General features: G+C 25.1%; 1 protein-coding gene across 1 annotated transcript in view; it reads left to right on the plus strand.

Moving 5' to 3' along the window:
* Nucleotides 1–21,072, plus strand: part of LOC129975226 (laminin subunit gamma-1-like) — a 68,415-nt gene extending 47,343 nt beyond the window's left edge. The window contains exons 11-26 of the mRNA XM_056088256.1: nucleotides 1,207–1,431; nucleotides 2,094–2,279; nucleotides 3,072–3,198; nucleotides 4,870–4,982; nucleotides 6,194–6,505; nucleotides 6,697–6,834; nucleotides 7,679–7,870; nucleotides 8,967–9,276; nucleotides 12,276–12,413; nucleotides 12,894–13,071; nucleotides 14,374–14,496; nucleotides 14,884–14,998; nucleotides 15,687–15,886; nucleotides 17,024–17,182; nucleotides 18,554–18,653; nucleotides 20,268–21,072. Coding sequence (XP_055944231.1) covers nucleotides 1,207–1,431; nucleotides 2,094–2,279; nucleotides 3,072–3,198; nucleotides 4,870–4,982; nucleotides 6,194–6,505; nucleotides 6,697–6,834; nucleotides 7,679–7,870; nucleotides 8,967–9,276; nucleotides 12,276–12,413; nucleotides 12,894–13,071; nucleotides 14,374–14,496; nucleotides 14,884–14,998; nucleotides 15,687–15,886; nucleotides 17,024–17,182; nucleotides 18,554–18,653; nucleotides 20,268–20,521 — 2,870 coding nt within the window. The 3' untranslated portion in view covers nucleotides 20,522–21,072. The remainder of the gene's footprint in view (nucleotides 1–1,206; nucleotides 1,432–2,093; nucleotides 2,280–3,071; nucleotides 3,199–4,869; nucleotides 4,983–6,193; nucleotides 6,506–6,696; nucleotides 6,835–7,678; nucleotides 7,871–8,966; nucleotides 9,277–12,275; nucleotides 12,414–12,893; nucleotides 13,072–14,373; nucleotides 14,497–14,883; nucleotides 14,999–15,686; nucleotides 15,887–17,023; nucleotides 17,183–18,553; nucleotides 18,654–20,267) is intronic.
* Nucleotides 21,073–21,929: the final 857 nt, after the last annotated feature.

The raw sequence follows: 21,929 nt of genomic DNA on the forward strand, positions 1-21,929 counted from the left end.
AATACAAAATTATACAAGTAGCTATAAGTAGTTTTGAAATTTTTATTTGTGTAGAAGTATCACAAAAATTATCAGACATTGCAAATTGTTCTTGCACATCAAATAATATTTTTAATGGGTTATTAAATTTTATTGTTATAAATTGAGTAAGCCATTAAAAACCAATTTTATTTTATTTAAAATTTTTAAAAATGCAATATGAATTATATGATACAATTTGTCATCAGATATTTATATATCGCATTTATATTAAGTGTTTATATATGACATTTATATATCAACCTTATATACACATACCTCCACTTTTATATATCAACAAGATATATACATATACTTTCTAATTCACAAGTTTACTATCATGAACATTATTTATAATGAACATAAAAAACGATAAATGAGTAGTTCAGTAAAATAAAAGGAGTTAAAATACTATAATTGTATCTATATAGGTCAGGGAGGGCGAACCAATGGCACATAACACAATATTTTGGGCATGCCATCGATCAAAACGGTTTGCATGTGACTTTGTTTGATAAACTGAACTTTGAAATTCGATTGATTGGAAATTGAATAATTTGAAATGCAGCTGATCAATTTCCAGTCTAGTTCAAAATGGATTCAAAAATTTATTGAAACAAGGGAAAAGTTGGAATTGATTGAAACAGACAGATTAACTAGCAAAATAAGTAAAAATGTCAGAAACGAAATTTTGGAAGCATGGAATTCAATTCCAGACATTTTAACTGTTTGAAGAAGTTGTCTCATGCTATTTTAACCATATTTTCATCTACCTATGCCTGCGAGTCATTATTTTTAGAGATAAATAACATTAAAGACTAGCTTAGAAACCATTTGGTAAATGACTCCAATTAAGCATGCATTCTGATAAAAGTAACATCTTACAATCCTAATATAGGTTATTTGTCATCCAATCTGCAACAACAGAAGTCACACTAATGTTACTTTAATTTGAATTATGCATATAACTAAAACATCTACTACTATTGAGTTCAAATGTATTTTTTCATAGTAAAGAGTTTTGAGTTGTTAGTATTTAGTTTTATTATCATTTCAATAATCACAAGTCAAAACTTTTTGATATCACATCTATACCTTATTAAACATTTCTTTATAAAAATGGCACATTGATCCATAAAGGTTATCCACCCTTGGTATAGGTGTTTCAATTATCTAACTTATTTTTAGGCACTGGATATCTTGACAATGTGCGTTTAGATTCTGCTCAGCGCTCACCTTTGGGAAAAGAAGCATCATGGATCGAGATGTGCACATGCCCTGAGGGGTATGTTGGACAGTTCTGTGAATCATGTGCTCCTGGTTACCGCCATGATCCAGCTAATGGAGGAAAATTTGCTCGCTGTGTGCCTTGCAATTGTCATGGTCATGCAGAGTTCTGTGATCCAGAAACTGGTAATTATTTTGTTTCTCTTTGAATGTAATTCACAGTAATAGTAGTGATGTAAAGATAAATTATTTATTCATTTTATTTAAACTGTTTAACTTAAGAACTCTTATTCCCCAGTCAATATATTAGAAAGTTACTTATCAACTATGTTGTGGAATTAAGATGAGAAAATATGTTGAGATTGTAAATGGATCCCTAGATGTTTGTTTAATTATCTAATAAAATTATAAACTGCTTTTTCCAATTTATGACTATTTATAAATTTCTAATTTAATGAAACTATACATGTGTGATATTTATATTAATTATATTAATTAAAATTTCTTACTTATATTATTTAATGAAATTATTCTATATTCTTAATGTAACTACAATATTTAGTATACATCAAAGTTAGGTTTATTAATAGTCATGCTCCTTCCCATTTAAACAGAACATTTATATATACGCTTCAATGTTGATTTTTAACATATTTACTATTTTTGATTTTTTAAAAGCATTTGCAATTAATTGATAATTTCATTGTAGTTAACTATTATAAACTTTAAATAATAAAATGTAAGTTTTGATTTTACTTATTGAAAGGGGATAAAAAATAATTACATTTATTTATATATTTTCCAAAATTTTATGTATTAATTTTTCTTATAAAATCACGTTTTTATAGGACGTTGTATTTGCCAGCACAACACTGCAGGAGACAATTGTGAACACTGTGCTTCTGGATTTTATGGCAATGCTTTGACAGGAACAGCTGGAGATTGTCAACCATGCCCTTGTCCTGGAAATGGAGCTTGCGTAATTTTACCTGATGAGGAAGTGGCTTGTCTTGAGTGCCCTGAAGGATATGCTGGTTTGTAGAAAATATTTGTAATTCATTTGTAAATGTTTCCGCATTTTTACTTTTTTCTAGTCACTGTTTATCCATTAATCTTGAAATGAAAAAAATAATGCAATATTTTTTTTAATATTTGAAAAAATATTGCATAAATAAATTTCTGAAATAACATATTAAATTTTAAAAAAGAATTTCTAGTTTTAAAATATGCTCAGCTTATTAAAAACTTCATTTTTTTCCCTAATCAAAATACAGGAGGGAAGGAGAGTTAATTAAGTAAAATATTATTTCTTAAGCTATTATGCTTGTTAGAAGAAATACTTAATGCACCTATAGACATATGAGAAAATTGAATTTTTTAAAAATCTGATAGTGTTTAAGGTTTTTATGGAAAATAAACCATGAAAAATATGTGAATATGTTGTTCTGCTTCAATTAATTTGTAGGGTGAAATATTTTTCCTTAGTGTTGAAAGCTACACTTTTTGTTTATACCTAAGGCAGGAAATTTCATTCTAAAGTTAATTTATTGATGATTGAATTAAGAATAGATAGTTATAATTTCAAAACAATTTGAGTTAATATGCAAAATTACAAAATAAACTGAAAATAACTTTTTTATGTCTATGATTGTCCTTTGATGTTTTTGAAATATTGGTTTGCCAAAAAATTGAAAATGATTCTTTTATAATAATTTCTTTTGGTAATGATTTGTTATTACTTTTGTATATCGCCATGTCTAATTGGCTTACCGATACAAAATTATTATATTTAAGCTAACTCATTTTAATAATTGTTATTTAATCAGGCCATCGTTGTGATCTTTGTATTGATGGATATTATGCTGAATCAACCGATCCATACGGAAGACCTCAATGCCGAAAGTGTGAATGTAATGAAAACGTGGATCCAAATGCCATTGGGAACTGTGACAGGTAATACTGGGATAGATTTAATTGTATTTTCTTTCATATGTCATTGTAATGTACCTATAAGTGAGTGGCTTAATTAAATAGTGCATCTTTTTTAAAATTATGGCTATTATAATTTTTTTTATTTTGATAATCAATTTATTTTTTATCACATTTACATTAAAGTTGATCAATTATCAAATTTTATTGTGAAAAAGAATTCAGATATTTGTTTAGTTTATTTGTAAAAAATTATTCCATTTCGTCAATGAACTACTGAAATATAATAAATGAAACATTTATAACAAATATTTCATTTTTTAGTACGAAAATTTTATTTTTAGCTCAAGCAGAAACTATTCAGTTTAGTTGGGGAATACAAACATATCTTGTAATGCCACATGTGCAGCATACTTAATCTTTAATACACAAACTATTTGCTACGTCTTTTTTTTTTAAAACCTAAGTTCCGAAAATGTCGATTTTTGTTATTGCGCATATGTACTTTAGCTTAAGAAGATAAAGATAATCTAAATGTTTGCAACTATGAAATAAAGTAACTTAAACTTTATTAAAGTAACTTTTGTAAAACAGTTTTAAAGCTTTTAATCACTGAAATCTAGCATTTTGATCACATGTGCGATTAAAAATACAAAAGCCTACTTTATGCTGAATACTCAAGAATTAATTTTTTTTCTCTTTCAGTGCGATTATATATATATATATATATATATATATATATATATATATATATATATATATCAGATTCTTTTGACTTTGAAACCCAAAAAATTACTGATTTTTAAATAGCAGATTGTACTATGTCTATCTTCATGATGTTAAGTTAAAATACCTTTTTTTTTTAATTTTAATGTAATATTTTTTAAAGATTTCTAAAGATAACAATTCCTACAAAGTTAGCTGATCATATTCATTCAATTATTTTCAATTATTTATTTATAATTTTGTATAAAATTAAAACATTTCTGAATGTATCAAAATGGACATTCAAAAGGCGTCTTCATATGGAAACATTGCTTGCTTTGCAGTATTTTTACATAATTAAGAGAGATACCACTTCCTGCTTTGAGCAGATTTGTTCAAAATAATTAGATATTTTAAATTTTTATAATATTTTTTGATACTTTAAATTTGAATAACTTAAAATATAGCAATTTTTTTTCAGATTCATCTGCTAATTTTAATGCTTAGTTAATATATGTATTAAATTAGATTGATTTTTATTTTTCATATGGTAGATTTAATTTATGTCTTAAGCAAAAATTGTTCTAAATTTATTTTTAATATTTATAATTTAAATTTCCTAAAATGTGAATAAATTTGTTTATTAATATATCCATTCATAATTATTTTTATTGTCCTGAGAAGAAATAATTATCTGTGATGATTTTCTTATAAATTGGGTGATCCCAAATCGGAGCTCTACCTTCTGTGGAGGAAGTTAGTTTAGAATTTTTATGTTTAGATCATCAGCTTATTTCATTACATTTCAAAAAATTTAATAATCTGTGCCAGAAAGAATTAATCTGATTTTGTGTAATGGAAATAACAATGAACTTCCTAAAAGAAGCCATCTCTTTACTGTTCCCACTTGAAAGTTTGCAAGAAATATGATCTCTATATGTTATATGCATTTATTGCCCCTTTTTTATAAATAAATTTTTATTCTTTCAGAAACACGGGATACTGCTTAAAATGTGTGTATAATACTGGTGGAAGATACTGTGAATCTTGTTTACCTGGATTTTATGGAAATGCTTTAGCATTACCAAAAGGGGATTGCAAAGGTTTGTATGAATGAACTATTCTATACAGAAATTTCCTTTATGTTATATTCAGTTTAAACAGAGGTGTTATAATTTTCATATTTTATGTCTGCAACTAATGCACACACACACATACACTTAGGACAGTGCTCCTATGTGGTGCAATTGTAATAGCTGTAATAAATCAATCAAAGTTGTGCTACAAAGAAATAACCATGCAAAACATGTGTCTAGATCTCCAATCTAAAAATCTTTGTTTAATAGTTTTTTTTTTCCCAACTGAATGTTTATTTTGTGTGTGTGTTATATCTTGGTGTTTTGTGAATATTTTAAATTTAAATGATTTTAAAAGTTATGATTGATGTTATGTTTCTATTAATATTTATCGTAAATCTTATGTACTAAATCAGTTAAAAAGTCTTTTCTCTCTCAAAATTAATGTTAGATTCAAAAAAAATTTTATTTGAAAAATTTAGATGGAAAAAATTATGATATATTATTAACAATATTCAAATTAAAATTTAATAATGCAAATGTTCTACTTCAGTTTTGTAATTAAAGGTTAGAAGCGCATTGCAGCTTTATACTTGAAATAGTTATGCAGCTGGTATATCATAGAAAATTAACTATCTTGTTTTGATTTGGTCTTCATTTATACTTCTTTCATGTCTCAAGAAAAAGTCATGTTTAATGTTTTATTAAACTATGTTTTCAGCACTTAGCATATTTGTTTCTAGTAGATGTGTTTATACTAAAATAATTTGATGTTTAATAATTAAGTTATTTTCTCTAAATGCTTCCCACTCCACCTTTATTCATTGATACATTTACTTGTAAAGTAGATAAAATATTGTAGTTATGTTAAATCAATTTCTTTGTATGTCGAATTACTTTATGACTGGAATTTAAAAGTTTTATTTATCACTTTTATTTTTCTTTTTCTTTTCTAATACAAACAGAATGAATTAATTTTTGATTTGATAGAAAAAGATGCATTTTGAACGAAATATATTTACTTATATCTTAAATGTTGAAAATCGTCTTATTTTTTCTTGCAGTATAGTTATTACAAAATTTATAGCTAGTAATTCATATTCATGTATTTTGAATTACCTGAAAAGTGAATATTTTTTATTCTATTGTACTTTGATTTCTCTTTTAAATTTTATGATAAAAAAGTATATCTGTACTATTAGAACCACATGTTATTAATTATATCAATATCATTCTAGCGTGCAACTGCTACCCTGTTGGGACTGAGAAGAGAGACCCTGAATCTGATGTATTAATTTGCAACTATGCTACTGGGCAGTGCCCTTGTAAACCTAATGTAGAAGGAAAACATTGTGATACTTGTGCTGAGGGCTATTGGAATTTAGTGAGTGGCGAAGGTTGTGAACCTTGCCAATGTGACCCTATTGGATCTTTAAATAGGACTTGTGATATAACTACTGGGCAGTGTCAATGTCGTCCAGGTGTAATGGGTCAAAAATGTGATCAATGTATGTCTTTGCATTATGGATTTTCACCGGAAGGTTGCAAGCGTAAGTAGAAAAGTTCATGATTGTTATTGAAGAAAGTTTTAATTTTTATTTTATGTAGATCATTTTGGGGAAAAAAGTAAAATATGAATATGAAAAAATAGCTTACTGTTTGTCACACTAAATGCAATACAAGAAATATACAATGAGATCTTGAATTACTCTAGTGTTCAACTTCTTTGTTCTATTTCCAGGGTGTGAATGTGATCAGATTGGTTCTACATCACTGCAGTGTGATCCTTATGGCCAGTGTCCTTGTAGACCCAATGTTGAAGGTAGAAGATGTGATCGATGCAAGGAAAATACTCATAATAAAGCTGCAGGATGTGTTGGTAATTAAAGAATTTTAAAAATTAATTTTATTAATTTAAATTTATTTTATTAATTATAAATATATTAATTTAATTTTATTGTGAACTGTATGTTAGTAATCCTCAAAATTTGTATTGTAGAACTTTAAAATTACTTTTTTATAAGAGATGGTCCAGGTTTTCACTAGCCAGCTATTTACTACTTTTTTCCCACTAAGGAAAAAATAATTTTTTTTTCAGATTTATTTTTCTAAAAAGGGACATCTAGATTAGAGAAAATGCAACAGCAGCAATGACAACAACAACAAAAAAACATTTAATATTAATTCAAATTAAGGATTAAAACTGTTGATTTAAAAGAAAATGCAAAAGCAATTTCTTTTTGTGACAACTTAAGAAGTATAAAAAGCGATTATAGAAAATAATGGAAGATGAAAAATTTTGGAAGTAAAAGAGAGTAGTATTATATAATTTAATTTTTTTACTTTCATCATATTTTTTGATGCACATTTACTTTTTATCTAAACATCACGCTTTTAGTTAGCTAAGCAGTAAATAAGTTTTAACTTCATTAGTGTTGCCAAGCAGTAATTGTAACTAACTTCATTAATTAAATATGATGTAGCCATTTTATCTAGTAAGTCTTTTCCTCTGTTAAGTAAAATATCAAATATTTTGTGCCACAAATAAAAAAAAAAATATTTAATTCTTATGAAAAATTTTGTTATTAAGTATTTACAAAACTATTCTATAATCCATGATTTTTTTCAAAAAATTATTATACTAATAAAAATTGCTTTAAAGAGTGTACATTCATCAGAAAATGTATAAATACTTAAATAATATATGTTATTCATACTTCTAGATTGCCCTCCCTGCTATAATCTTGTTCAAGATGCCGCAAATATTCATCGCTCTAAGCTTGCTGAACTTCAAGAGCTTCTGAAGGCATTAAAAGAAAATCCTCAATTATTGAATGATGAAGAATTTGTATTAAAACTCAAACAAGTTCAAGATAAAGTAGATAAATTATTAGAAGATGCCATGAGTGCCACAGGTGTGTTTTTTGAATAACCTTTTATTTGATTGTTTTTTTAAACTAAATATGTTTAAAAACAAACAATTAACAATAAAAATATTTTGTAATTAATAAACTTGGGGAAACAAAATTTTTTCATTTTGTTGGTTGAGATTGAAAATTTTCATTTTTCTTTTCTTTTCTTTTAGATAAAAATTTTACTACATTTCAATTTAATTAACTAACATGCTTAACAGTTAATACTTCCATTTTTTTTCTTAGATGGTAGAAGCAGGATTTCAAATGTTTATTTGCTGCAGATTTTCTTTTTGCAGGTCTGAAGTTTTAATTTAAAAAAAAATGAATAACTATTAATAAATAAAAATTAACTAAAGGTGTTGCACTATTAAGTTTTTGTAGATGTATATAGAGATACCCTCATTACCAGTTTATTTATTTTAAACTTAAAAGTTTTTTTACTATTCAATTACAATCGTACTAGAAAATATCATGAGTTCATGGGCTAAAAGTTGCCATCAAAGTAAGCAGGTACTTGCTTTCTTTTTGGATGTAGCAGTGGTGTGGAGTTGAGTTTATGCATTTTGATAACAAAACATACCAGCACTCCCAAACATATTTTGGAGTGCTAGTCAGTAGCCAGTGATTTAGCCATAATACATCTTTCTGTTCAGTTCCCACTTATGCTGTCACGATAATAAATATTCAACTAACTTGAAATTCATTAAAAATGATTAAAATCTTTGTTAAAACTTACATGATTGAAAAATCTTAACATTATTTTTATTGACTAATAATTAAATTATTTCAATTTAAACAGAAAGAATGAAATTTGAAAGAGTTTGGTTGAAAGACATTAATTATTATGTAATATAATAACACTTTGACTATAATTCATGAATCAGTATTAAATATATAGCTTAAAGTGTAGGGTAATAATTGCTACTTTTATTATTTTACTATTGTATGTGTATTATTATTTTATTTATCTTTAAAAAATGTAGAATAATAACAATTATAAAAAAAGATATTGAAAAAGTGAGTTTGTAGTAATTAATTTTTTTGTCTTGATTAATATTAAAAAACATTTTATTATTATTATTATTATTTTGCACAGATCTTGATGGTAAACTAGGTTCAAAATTGAAAGATCTATATAAAAGATTAGAAGATGTTCGTAAGACAGCTGGTGTAATTGCTGGCAAAATAGATGATGCAAGAGGTATTGGCCAGTTAGGGGAGAGAAACATCACAATAGCTGAAGATATCATCAAACGTGCTTTAGATGCTTTACATGGTGCTAGAAAATTTTTGGAAACTGAAGGCATCTCTGCATTAGAGAAAGCTATTGAGCGATCTGATAAGTTTGGGCAACAATCAGAGAAAATGTCAGAAATAGCTCGAGAGGCGAGGCATCTGGCAGATGAGTAAATAGATATTTTATTTATTTTTTTATTTTTACATTTATTTTTGAATAATTATTTTCTTATATATAAGGAAAATTGTAATTACAAAAGAAAAAAAAAAATCCATCTTCAAAATTTGGGTGTATCTTCACATTTTTTATCTCCCTGAATCTGAATAGATAATGTTTGGAATTATATGTATATCTGTGTGTGAATTTGTTAATTCAGAAGCAGAACAAGTTAGAGTGATGTAATTTAGTATCTTATAATGGAACAAGTTAGAATGATGGAATTTTATGTAAATATATGATTTAATATATAAATTATATATTTGTAATCAATTTTAGGCAAAATCTGTCTATTCTTTTGTATGTGAATGTCATAATGCAATTAGCTAGATCAATATAATTTTGGATTATTGTCTTTCTTTTCAAACATATAAAAAGGCAATAAAGAATCTAATTTTGATATGTAATTTCCTCCCTATAGCTGCGATTTGTATTAAATTTTCTACTATTTTGGTAAAGTGATTGATGTACTAAAATAGGATATATCCCTGATATCTCTGGGAAAGCGGGGGTGTCAGAGCAAAGCCATGGAATTTTATTGATCGGTAAAAAACAGGAAAATTCGTAAAAATATCAAAAAATCAGAGAAAAATTGCCGACGTGAGCATTTTCCGCCACCCATGTGCAGGATTGGCAATTCCGCGCTAAAATCCGAAATCTAATGTCACCAAAACGATTTTACTAATATCAACCTAGGATATCTATTTTTCAAAGGTTAGGCTGACTTTTTGGAATTTCGGTAAGATAAGAAGAGTAATAAGGGGAAAATTGTTGCTAACAACAACCCAAATGAAAGATTGTTTTACACTTTTCAAAGAACAGTAAGAATGAATAAATTTTTATTTGACCTTCTTTCAATTCCAAATCTTGCATTGATGTTGTATCATAATTAAAGATGATAAAGATACTTTCCCATAGCAACAGTAAGGTTGAGAAAGAATTTTGGATCAATTATTATTATTATTCAAATGGATAAATTGGGATTTTTAGCAGAAAAGGCTTTTATCCCCTATTGCCGGAGACTAAGAGCTAGTAAATGCCAAAAGACTTTAGTGAATGAAGTTAAATTTGCAGGACGAAATTTCTTGGTGACTGAAAGTAAGCTCACACCAAACGTTTGTTCTTTGAATTCAATGCTTTAAACAGTGCATGAGAAAATGTTCAGAGTCATTTTCTTGGTTACATTTGATCTATACATATTCTCTGTATGAGAATATAAAAGAACAAGCATTCATTGCAAGAAGAATTGTTTGTCACAACATTCAAGCAAATAGTGGAATAAGTAATTTTGAAATTTCAAAACGATTTTAAGTGTGAGGAATTAATGAGCCAAATACGAAGAGCAAAAATTGAGGAAATGAAAGGAAGGAACTAAGCGAATATTTGAAAATTAAAAAGGGAAGTAGAATATTAGCTCAAATAAAAAGTCCTTGAGGCAGCTTAAAAGAAGAGTTTAAAATTTGAGAAAAAAATTGTAAACCATAAAATTTTGCAAAAAAAAAAAAAGCTTTAACTTTTTTAAAAATTTACTTGTAGCATAACTGTTTGTTTAAAACGAAATATTTTTATTGGTATTTATTTAATTGATACTTCAATTTTGAAATCCGTAATTGGTTATTATTTATAAAATTGTATTTTACTTATAACATTATTTGTAATAATAAATGGAGTTAAAACTTTTATTCATTTATAAGAACTTGAGTTTTTGATTAGAGCAAATAATTTCTGATGATTCGTTAAAGAAATAAGATTTGAAATAATATTTTGGCAGTATTTATTTTTTTATTTATTTTGTTTTAAATCTGTATTATCAGTTGTGTATAATCACGCTATTTTATATTAGCATGATATAATTAATCGTTATATATAATTAATTATTTAAGTGTTTTAAAATTTTCTGCAAATTTCTTTAAAACCTTTACTATTGAATTATTTTAAATTGGGTTGCAAAGAGTAATTTCAATGTTTCTTACCATTCTTATGCAGTTTTAAAAGCAAATTATTTTAATAAAATTACCAGTATTTTTTTCCACATAAAAAATGTAATGTATTGGTTTAATAATTTTTTTTAACATTCATTCTATTATTTAAAAATTAAGTTTCATGACAAAAATATTATTGTTTCATATTAAATAATTTGCAATGTGGTTTTAATAATGCATGTTGTATCCTTATAATGATTCTGAATAGGAAGAAGCCTGGGAAACTATTATAATTTATAGCCATAAGTCAGGAAAATGTTGCATGTTTGTTTAGTCAGTGAAATTTTTTTCTAATTTCTGTAGCCACTCTTTATAGTTCTTTCATTCTAACATGCATACTTTTCATTTTAGAATGAAAAAGTAGCATAAATTGTGCATCATTTTTTCTTAGTCAGAATATGCAGGTTGGGGGGGAAAAAACCATGCAATGTCTAGTTTTAGAGTGTTGTAATGCACTGAAAAAGAAAAGCTTAGTATGAATCAATTGATAGCATAGAATGGTTTAATGGTATTTTAAATAGTCTGGTTCTTACTATCAATATATATAGGATTCTTCTATATATTATCATGGCAGGAAGGCATTTGAAGGACTTGTTTCTCAAAACTCAGTTTCTATAGAAAGAAGTTCATTATGTCAATTCTAACTTTTACACATCACACTATTGGATTAGCACATTTCATCACTGTATGTCATGCACAAATGCTGCTATTTCTATTTACAATAAGCCTATTTTACTTGCATAAAAGTATAAAGCATTTTCTTTTGAATTTTTCTTGAAACGTATGCATGAAGGCATAGCCCTGTGATGTATATTCATATGTTTTAAACCTGGAATTTTTACTTTGTTTAATTTATGTGGCCTTGATTTAACACATACTTTGAGTTATGTTCAAAATCTTGTTAAAACTTAAATAGAAAACTTTGAACAGCATTCAAGCAACATTTTTTTAATTACTTGTTTTCTTTCAGGCATGAGAAAGAAGCAAAGGAAATTGAAGATCTTGCTCTAGATGCTAGAAAAATTGCCCAGGAAGCATATGAGAAAGCTAGGCATGCACTGGAAACACCTGGAGAAACAGCTGATAATATAAATCGTTTAGAACGGAAGTGAGTTTTTATAATAATGATATAATCTTCAATTCAAAATATTATATCTGACTTCATCGATAATGTTTTATTTAATGCAATGGAATTAGCTGTATTATTTCTATTTAATTAAAAAAAAAATTCGCCTATATTGTTTCTGTATAGTTTGAAAATATTACTATACTATATTACTATAAGAGTTAAACTTTGAATTATATTACATTTAAGGGAAGTAGGTACATTTAAAGTTTACAAGTAAAGATAAACATCAGGTTTCCCAGTTAAATTCCTCAAGTTCAAAATTTTCTTTTGTATTTCTGAATTATTTTTATTGCTGAATTAGAACTGCACTATTGTGCAACATTTTTTGAATCTTGGTATAATGTAAATGTAAAAAAAAAAAAATCTTATTATTATTTGATGGTTCATAAGTTCCTATTTATAATTTTTAAAAATTAATTCTGTTGATACTATTTGCTGAAACTGTATTTTCTTTTGTAGACTTCTTGATGTAGATTACATGTTAGAAGAAGTTAAAAAGTTAGCTGCATCTGCTAAAGATGAAGCAAATAAAACATATGAAGCAGCCCTTGATTTGTTTACCAAGGCAAATTCAATCAACTTGCCTGATGTAGATGTGGAATTAATGAAGAAAACAGCAGCAGATATCATTGAGGAGGTATTATGCAATAATATATAAATTATTCTTTTTATCTACGTTTAAAATAGTTTAAGTTATTTTTGTATCTTTTTAATATTATATGAATATTTCGATTTGGTGTATAGACGTTTTCTCTTCTAACTTTATTCAATTTTTTTTTTTTTTTTTAAAGTACACTTTTTGGAAATCTTGCCAATGTCATGATTAAACTTTAAACTATGCTAACTTTTTTATTTCCATTGCAATTGCCAGGGCATGCATGCTTTTATTTTTAATGCCAATTTGTATATATATACCTACAAATTGACATATATATATATATAATATACAACATCAATAGACGCTAATACAATTTTTTTTTTTTATATAATGTTTGGAGGTCAACATCCAGTATCCTGTTTATTACACAATTGTTTTTCACTGTGATGGTAAATTGAACACATTCCATTGTGTGTTTGTTTTAAATGTTCAACTGATAATACCAATCATTTTCCAAGTTTCAAAATCAAAATATTGTAATTTTGAATCTTTTTTTTTTTTTGCTTTGATTTATTTTTAAAAAATTCAAAAGTAACTTTTATATTTTATTTTTAATAAGTTTTTTAAAAATATTTTCTTTATTTGATCTTTTCTAAAGTACCTTTTCTCACATGCACAGTTTTTTTTTTTTTTGTTGTTGTTGTTGTGCAGTTGTTTGATTTAAGTTCATGTTCAGTTTAATCTTGATGATTTTAACATTATTTCAAATAAGATGTAATGGCATCTAACTTTAAATTAAGTGAAGCTGAAACAGTATTCTAGTAATATCACAAACAAATTTGTGATAAAATTTTTTTTATCCATATATGTTTTTCAATCCTTTCATTCTAAAATTTAATGTAAATGCTTGTGGATATGTGTTTCTAAGAGTTTCAATATATAAACATACAATTTTCAAAATGGCAAAACAATCTTTATCAAATAATTGCTTGGCATTTTATGTTTGGTACAGGAATTTTTACAAAGGCTTACGATAACACCCAGAAATCATTTTGAGACATTAGTGATGATATAATATTTATTTGTTAAACATGTATTTTATTATATTTATATAAAATGATCTGCATTTTGTGCAATGAATTATTATTATCATTATTATTATTTTGTTAATTTTCAACATTACTAAGGATAATTTTATCAATGTATTTGTATTTTTATTGGAGTTCTTAATTACTGTTTGCAAATTAAGAGTTTAGATTTTGATTGTCATATGTTATAATATATATAATGGCATTATAATGTTTAAAGTTTGCCTTTTATTAATTTAATATGTTCTTTAAGGCCAAAAAAATACAAAACCAAGCTGATGATATCTTGGGTGAACATCAAGATCTACTGGATAAAATGAAGCAACAGATAGAAGATGCTGAAGGTTTACTTAAAGCTGGTGAAAAACAGCAACAGGTACTTTAATTTAATCTTTCACTATTTAAATAAGTATGTTTGTGTTATTTAAAGTTCCATTGGCAATAGGGAAATTTTGATAACTGGATGAAATTTGAATAAATTAATATAACAAAATCTGGTTTAGAAAATGTTGATATTAGGAGCATAAAATATTTAATAATGTATAATAAATTTTCAAAATTAAAAGTTTCCAGATATTTTCTGCAATTTTTAGATTTTTTATTTTTTATTTTCACGTTCTCACAAAAGTTTTATCACTTTGACTATAAACAGCGAAAGTACAGCTAATTTTATATAATTTGGATTCAAATTGATCCTTCAGTAATTGATTTTTTTTCATAAATTTTTTTAATATTTTTAATTTGAAATTAATGAATATTTCAGACCGTTGATGAAATGTTAGCAACAGTTGATGCAGCTCTAGCAAAAGCAAAGGAAGCTGTTGCTGCCGGGGAGAAAACATTGGCTGAAGCAAAAGATACACTCGAAACTTTAAAAGGTAATTTTTAAGAATATGTATTTATGATTTAATTAAGATAAAAAGTTTTAAATGGGAAAAAAAAAGAAGTTTAATAAATTGTCTTATGTAGTAGTTGCAAGATAAGAGTTAAATATATATTTTTTAATTTTATTCTTTTATAAAATGTGATTACAAATATGATAAGAGGTTAATGTACTCATTTCTATAAAATAATTTTTTTCTAATGTGAGCTTTTTTTTAACATTTTATTGTATTAATTTTCAATTACGTATAATTATTTTGACAGTAATAAATATAAAAAAAGGAAATTTTCTGATTCATTCTTCTTTTTCGATTTACTCTGGAGTTTCCCAGTTTATTCACCACCTTAATTTTATCAAAAATATCTTAGAAATTATTATTACATTTTTATTATAATTGATACAATGAAACAATTATTAGCTCCCTCACTCAAATTACAAATTCTTAAGTAAAGTATAAAAAAAAGAAATACTTGTAGGTCTTTTCTCTAATTTTAAAATTGGCGTTCATTATTCAGTTAAATGCCAATTTGGATTTACTTTTATTTTAAAGTAATTTATAGAAGTTAAATTTAAAAAAAAATAGTATACCATGTTTCTTTCTTTAAATAGATAATTTTTTTTTCTGTAACACATCCAATTAATGAATGCATTGGGGTATCAACTTATCTTAACCTTTTTTGTAGGATTTGATGAACTTATTCGGGAGAGTAAAGGAAGAGCAGATGAGGCATTGACTCGCATACCGGAAATTGAGAAATTAATTACAGAAGCAGAAGAAAAAACTGCATCTGCTGAAGATGCCTTAAGGGGTGCAAAACAAGATGCTATAGAATCTAGGGATGAAGCTCAGACTGCTGAAGAAAAGGCAGAACAAGCATCTAAGGTAACTGACTTCTTATATTTGTAATGCAAATTAAACTGTTTCAGATATTTAAGTAACATTTTTTCTTTCAATAAGAAATAAATTTAGTTTGATCCTTTGATGCAAATAATTGCTTATATACTAATATGAATATTTGGTTGATGAATTTAGAACCAAAATTCATTTATTTTAGCAATTATTGTTTCATTTTTTTATAAACCATTTCTTCTATGTCACAAATACTCTTGGCATCATACTGAAGTAAAATTCAGTATCGTTATGTGAAATGCTATTACTTATTTTTGGAATATAAATATTTTAATAAATGCTTTCTTGAAATGGAAAATAAATGTTCAGGTAAAATTGCTATGTTTAGATAAAATTGCATGATTGTATTGCATGTAGAACTGTTATCTTAACCTTCAAAACCCACATCATTAAAATGTTTTTGTGGAAAATTAATTGTAAGAAATGAAATTCAAATATAATCTCAACATTTACCATTCATATAGGTATGTTACCATTTTGTATATATCTTATATCCTTTAAGAAAAATAATTGATTTTAAAATTTAAATTTGTAGACTCCAAATTTTAATATTAATTACTTTAAATTATTATTAAATTTAAATTTTTATTTTTAAAAGACAAATTTTGTTTTAGCTATTTTTAAAAATATATTTGTGTGTGTTAGTATGTGTATCAGTATGTGTTATGTATGAATATATGTGTATTATGTGTAGGAATTCAGAATTAATAATAAAAATTCATTCTTTTTTAAATATTTAATTCCGGATACAATTAAAGAAAATTTATTCAAACTTATGTTTGTGCAAAATGATTTTAGTTATATTAAAATCGAAATAATGAGGAAACAAATGAATAAAATAAATCTGTAATATAAAAATGTCTATCTGTATCAATTTGTAGCACATGCTCTTCTACCTTAACATGGTATACTGTAATTAAAATGTGTGTTTTTATCTGATCAGTTAACATTCTGAGTTGCTCTAAAAATTAGTGTTCAAAAAATATTTACTGAAGAATGCAGTTATATATGTATTAAGTTAGATTCCAAGTCTTAATTGTTTATAAGGGATCAATTTTTTTTTACTGTCAATTTACAATTAAGACAATGCTTATTGTGTTTGATTTTTAGCATGCAAATGATGTTTTGGAAGGTGCAGAAGAAACAAAAACAGAGGCAAATAAACTTAAAGACAAAGCAGATGAGCTTGCTGAAGAAGTTGCTGAAACTGAAGGTATTTTAAAAGAATATGAAGATCAAGCAAAAAGTGATGGAGATTTGGCTAGTCAGGTTTGTTGTAATTTTTTAAAGAGTAGTTAATGAAAAATATGTCAAATAATATTTTTAAATACCTAAATATGTAAGGCATTGTCCTAAAATAGCTTAAGAAAACTAATTATTACTTTAATTATTATTATTACATAATCATATAGTTTTTTTCTTATAATCTCAATTTTCAATTATAACTTTGATGCTTCAGTTGGTATGCAGAAAGTTGTTCATTTTTTGCTGAAGCATCATTATTTTAAAAGATTTAGATGCTGAATAATCAGACATCATTAAGTTAGAATTACATGTTTTTTAATATTTATTTAAAATATAAAAATATTTAAAAATATAACAAAATTAATTAATATATCTAATATGCTAATTAAATAATGTACAATATAATTTTTTATTTAATAATTGTTTTTAAATTTATAAAAAAGTATTATAAGTGCTTTGTAATCTTGGAATAAATTTTTTCTTCAACTATATCAGAAAGTGTCATAGGTATAAAATTAATTTTTTTTTAATAACTAAGTTCTGATAATATTAAAATAATATATATATAATATATATATATTCAAAATACTTGCTCTTTTCAATAAGTTTGTACATTTTTACAAAACTACATGCACTTTTATTTCAATCCATACAAATCCTTTTACCTATCTTATTTCTGTTGCCATTGGGAAAATACACTATGAAAAGATAGATAATAGATTGGCAAACTTGTGTGATTAAATGTCTCTTGTACTGAAATACTGAATAAAATAAATGATAATATTTTGATTACTAGAATCATCAAGAATCAATTTGATTAAATTTTCAGAACTTGAAGTGCTTAAAAAGAGAATTTGCTTTGTCAAACAAATAAATTAGTTTTTCCATGTTAGTCTACAAAAAAAAAAAAAAAAAAAAAAAAAAAATTATAATGTTATCTATGAAAAGAAGAACTCCTGAATTATTTGCTTAAATCAGTGTGGAAATGTAAAACATATGCTGTATGCTGCAATTGTTGAATTTTAATGCTCATGTTTTATTGTCTTGTTAATTTATTTTATACAGCTGTATATATTCACTGAATTAAAAGTTTACAAACTTTTTAGTATTATTACGAATGCAGAATTTATAGAGAATATAAATTTTATAATAAATTAATTATAGAGAATTATTATTAATATTTTATAATGGTAAATATTTTATAGAGAATGCAGAATTTATTTATTATTTTTTAAATGGTGTACAATGTTTTTTTTTTTTTTTTTTTTTTTTAAATGAAGAAAATTGCAATTGATGAGAAAATTAGTTTGCTTTTTTTTTTTTAAATCAAAGATTCACTTTTTGAAAATTTTGTTTTAAGTTTTTGTTTCTCTGAATAAAATTGTCTCTTTGCAGGCACTGGAACAAGCAAATCAAGCCAAAAACAGTGCTACAGATGCATCAGTGAAAGTAAAAAATGCTTTGGACACAGTTGAAGATATATTGAGAGCATTAGGTAATCTAGCCATGCTACGTTTTTTAGAATTGTTGATGACTTTTTTTTCCAACATTTTTTCCTTGTTGGCATGATTTTTTTTTTTTATTTTTTTTTTATTTTTATGACATTCTTTTGAATGAGTTTTTTATGTGTTAATTAAATATTGCTGAATAAACCTTCAAATATCACCAAATTTGTTTTCTTTTCATATGTTTGAGGATTGTGTAAAATATTTTGAAATTGTTGATATTAAAATGACATTAAAAAAGGAAAACATTTAGTTGTGCTTGTCATTATACACTTTTTTTCTACCACACAAGAAAGTATTGATTTTATTTTTCACATTTTCTCTTAGTTTTTCAATAAAGATCATATTTAGAGGTTTTGTCAGCACAAATAAATTATAAAATCCACTATATAATGCTACTATATTTCTACTAAGTTATTATCAGTAGTATAAGTAAAGATGCTTAAAATTTATTAATTAAAAAAACATTATAACTGCATTTTACTTATAAGTGTGCTGATAAAAATAACATGTTTTACATATGCATTCAAACTTAAGAAACTCGTAATAAATTTAACATTTAAATATATTTGCATGATTCTGAAAAAAATTAATTAGTTATCAAATTTTGATTATTATGTAACAGAACCTTATTAAAATAAATTTTTGATTATGATACTTTTTTAGTATTCTTAACACTAATTTTTAAAAAAAGATGTAAATAGAAGTGAATAATATATTATAAGCCATGAAATATTAATTTTTTTTTGAAAACAAGATTCTATTAAAAGAATCAAATTTTTAATTTTATTTTGATCGAAATCAAAGCATAATTTGCACTAGCTTTGCAACAGTATAAAGTAGATTTTGAGATTCTACTTCTGGCTTAATTTAAAACACAAATTTAGAATAAATTATTACTTACTGAAACAATTTCATTGAACTCTTTGCATTGTTTTTCAGTCACTGTCTAAAAATAAAGAATACACCATTATTATAAATCCATAATTCAAGTTTCATTTATTGTTGTAAATTAGAACTTATTTAATATATTTTTCTTATTAATAAATTTAGATAAGCAATGTATTTCTGTATATCAACACAGAAGTATTTTGAATAAATTTATACTTCCTATATGAAGCAATGAATATGAATTATAATTATAATTCTAAGAACGTTTATTCTGTTTAATTTTGGGATTAGAAGTAATTTTGTAAATTTAAAGATTAATTTAATTGTGAGTATTGAAAAAATAAATTCTGGTATTTACTATTTAATATGATAGTATTGAATGTTATCAAATATTTATACTGCAATTTTCTCATTTGAATGTTTGCATTCATTATACATTCAGATAGCAGAAAAATATGGAAAAAAAATCATTGTAATTGTCTTATTTTGTTATGATCGTTGATCTTTTTGTAGTTTGGTTTAGTTCTTTTTATTACATTTTGTCTTTATTCTTATAGCATTATTTCTTTTTTAATCTCATTGAGCTTTTATCCAAAATATCTTATTTTTGTTTTATGTAATTTTCATGTTGATCTAAGAATTTTTCTTTTGTTTTGTTATTATTTGTTCTAAATATTCTTCATTGATACTAAATGAGAAATTTATTACAATAGATGGGTTGGATGACATTGATGAATCTCTATTGGATCAGTTGGAAATAAGATTAGAAGCTGCTGAAAAAGAACAGAAAGAAGCTGATTTTGATTCTCGTATGAACGAATTACGGCAGGCTAGAGACTTACAGAATCAATGGATGAAAGATTATACTGAAGAAGTGGAAAGACTGAAGAAAGATGTTGCTAACATTGCAGATATTCGAAATGCATTACCAGATAAGTGCTATCGGCGAGTGGTCTTGGAACCATAAAAAAATCATCGCATTTTGTAATTCAACATTTTTTTAAATATGTCTGAAATTTTGGTCCTTTATAAAAAATGTCATTCATTCAATTTATTTTGAATTATGGCAGTAATGAACTGTAAAAAAGTAGAATGAGAGAGAAATTATGTTTCTGTACAATGTGTAAGATCCTTTTGCTGAATTGTGCATTTGCTATTTTTTCTCTTTTGTATTTCCTTATTATAAGAGATTATCAAAATTGTGTTGTTTATTCTTTTATATCAAGTATGTGTTGCTGTTTTTTTACATTTCAAAATTTCTTTTATATATTTTTTCTGAACCTTTAAATTTGATTTTAAAACGTTTTATTGTATCTAGTAATGCGGGTAAATGTGTCGGTTAAGATAATTGTTTATGTGTATTTGTGTTGTGCAAATATTAGATCAAGAATATTTAACTTTATACCTAAGAAAAGTAAAATAATCACAATAAATATTAAAATATTTATTAACAAATAGACTAATTTTATTTTATTTTAAAATAAATTTTTAAAAACTATGCACACTTCACAATAACACTCTTATTGTGAAAGAAATCATTAATTTATGAGTTGTGTATTATTTTCTTTCCTTTTTCTTCTTCTTTTAGTTTGATTTTAAAGGCAAAGAAAAGGTTACTTGTAAATCGAATCCATATTCAGTTTTAAGTTATCTGGAATTTGTATTTTTATTGCATTTATTTGTATTAATGTTGTTTTTATCTGGAATCTCACAGTTTTTATTCCAAAGAAAAATCATCTTAAGCTCTAATTATTGTTTTATCTATTAATTTAGAGATAAATGATTCAGTGTAACATACAGTATTATTATATAACTACTTTTGATTCAACTAATTAATTGGTTTAATATGTATTACATCTAAAGTGTTGATAGAATTACTATTTGCTCTTTTGTGAAGTAAATATATGTGCCTACTCTTAAATTTTCACCTCTGTCTTTAATGTGATTGTATGTTGTCTTCTAAAATATAAGAATGATTTGAAAATTGTCAGTTTTATGTCCTAATCTTTGAAATGTCATTAATTAATATTCTAAACTCTTTTGTTGTATGTATTGATGTATTCTTATAAATAAGAAAGTGTGATAAGCGAACAGGTTTCCTGTAATAATTATATCAATGTTGTTTTTATCAGGAATAATTTTAAATCTAAATCTTTAGTTTTTTTATTCTCCCTGAATAGCATTTTTCAGGAGCATCAAAAACATATTTCTAAAGTTAAAAATAGAGTTATAATTTTTTTCCCTCTGAATTCAATATAATCTGCTTTCATTTTTGCCCTATTTTTTGACAGTTTTTTAAATACAATTTTCTGAATATTTTTAAAGTTTAAAATTAATTAAATCTTTTATGAATACAGTCTGATTTACTGTCACTT

Source organism: Argiope bruennichi, chromosome 7 (assembly GCF_947563725.1).
Source record: "Argiope bruennichi chromosome 7, qqArgBrue1.1, whole genome shotgun sequence".
Taxonomy (NCBI): Eukaryota; Metazoa; Arthropoda; class Arachnida; order Araneae; family Araneidae; genus Argiope; species Argiope bruennichi.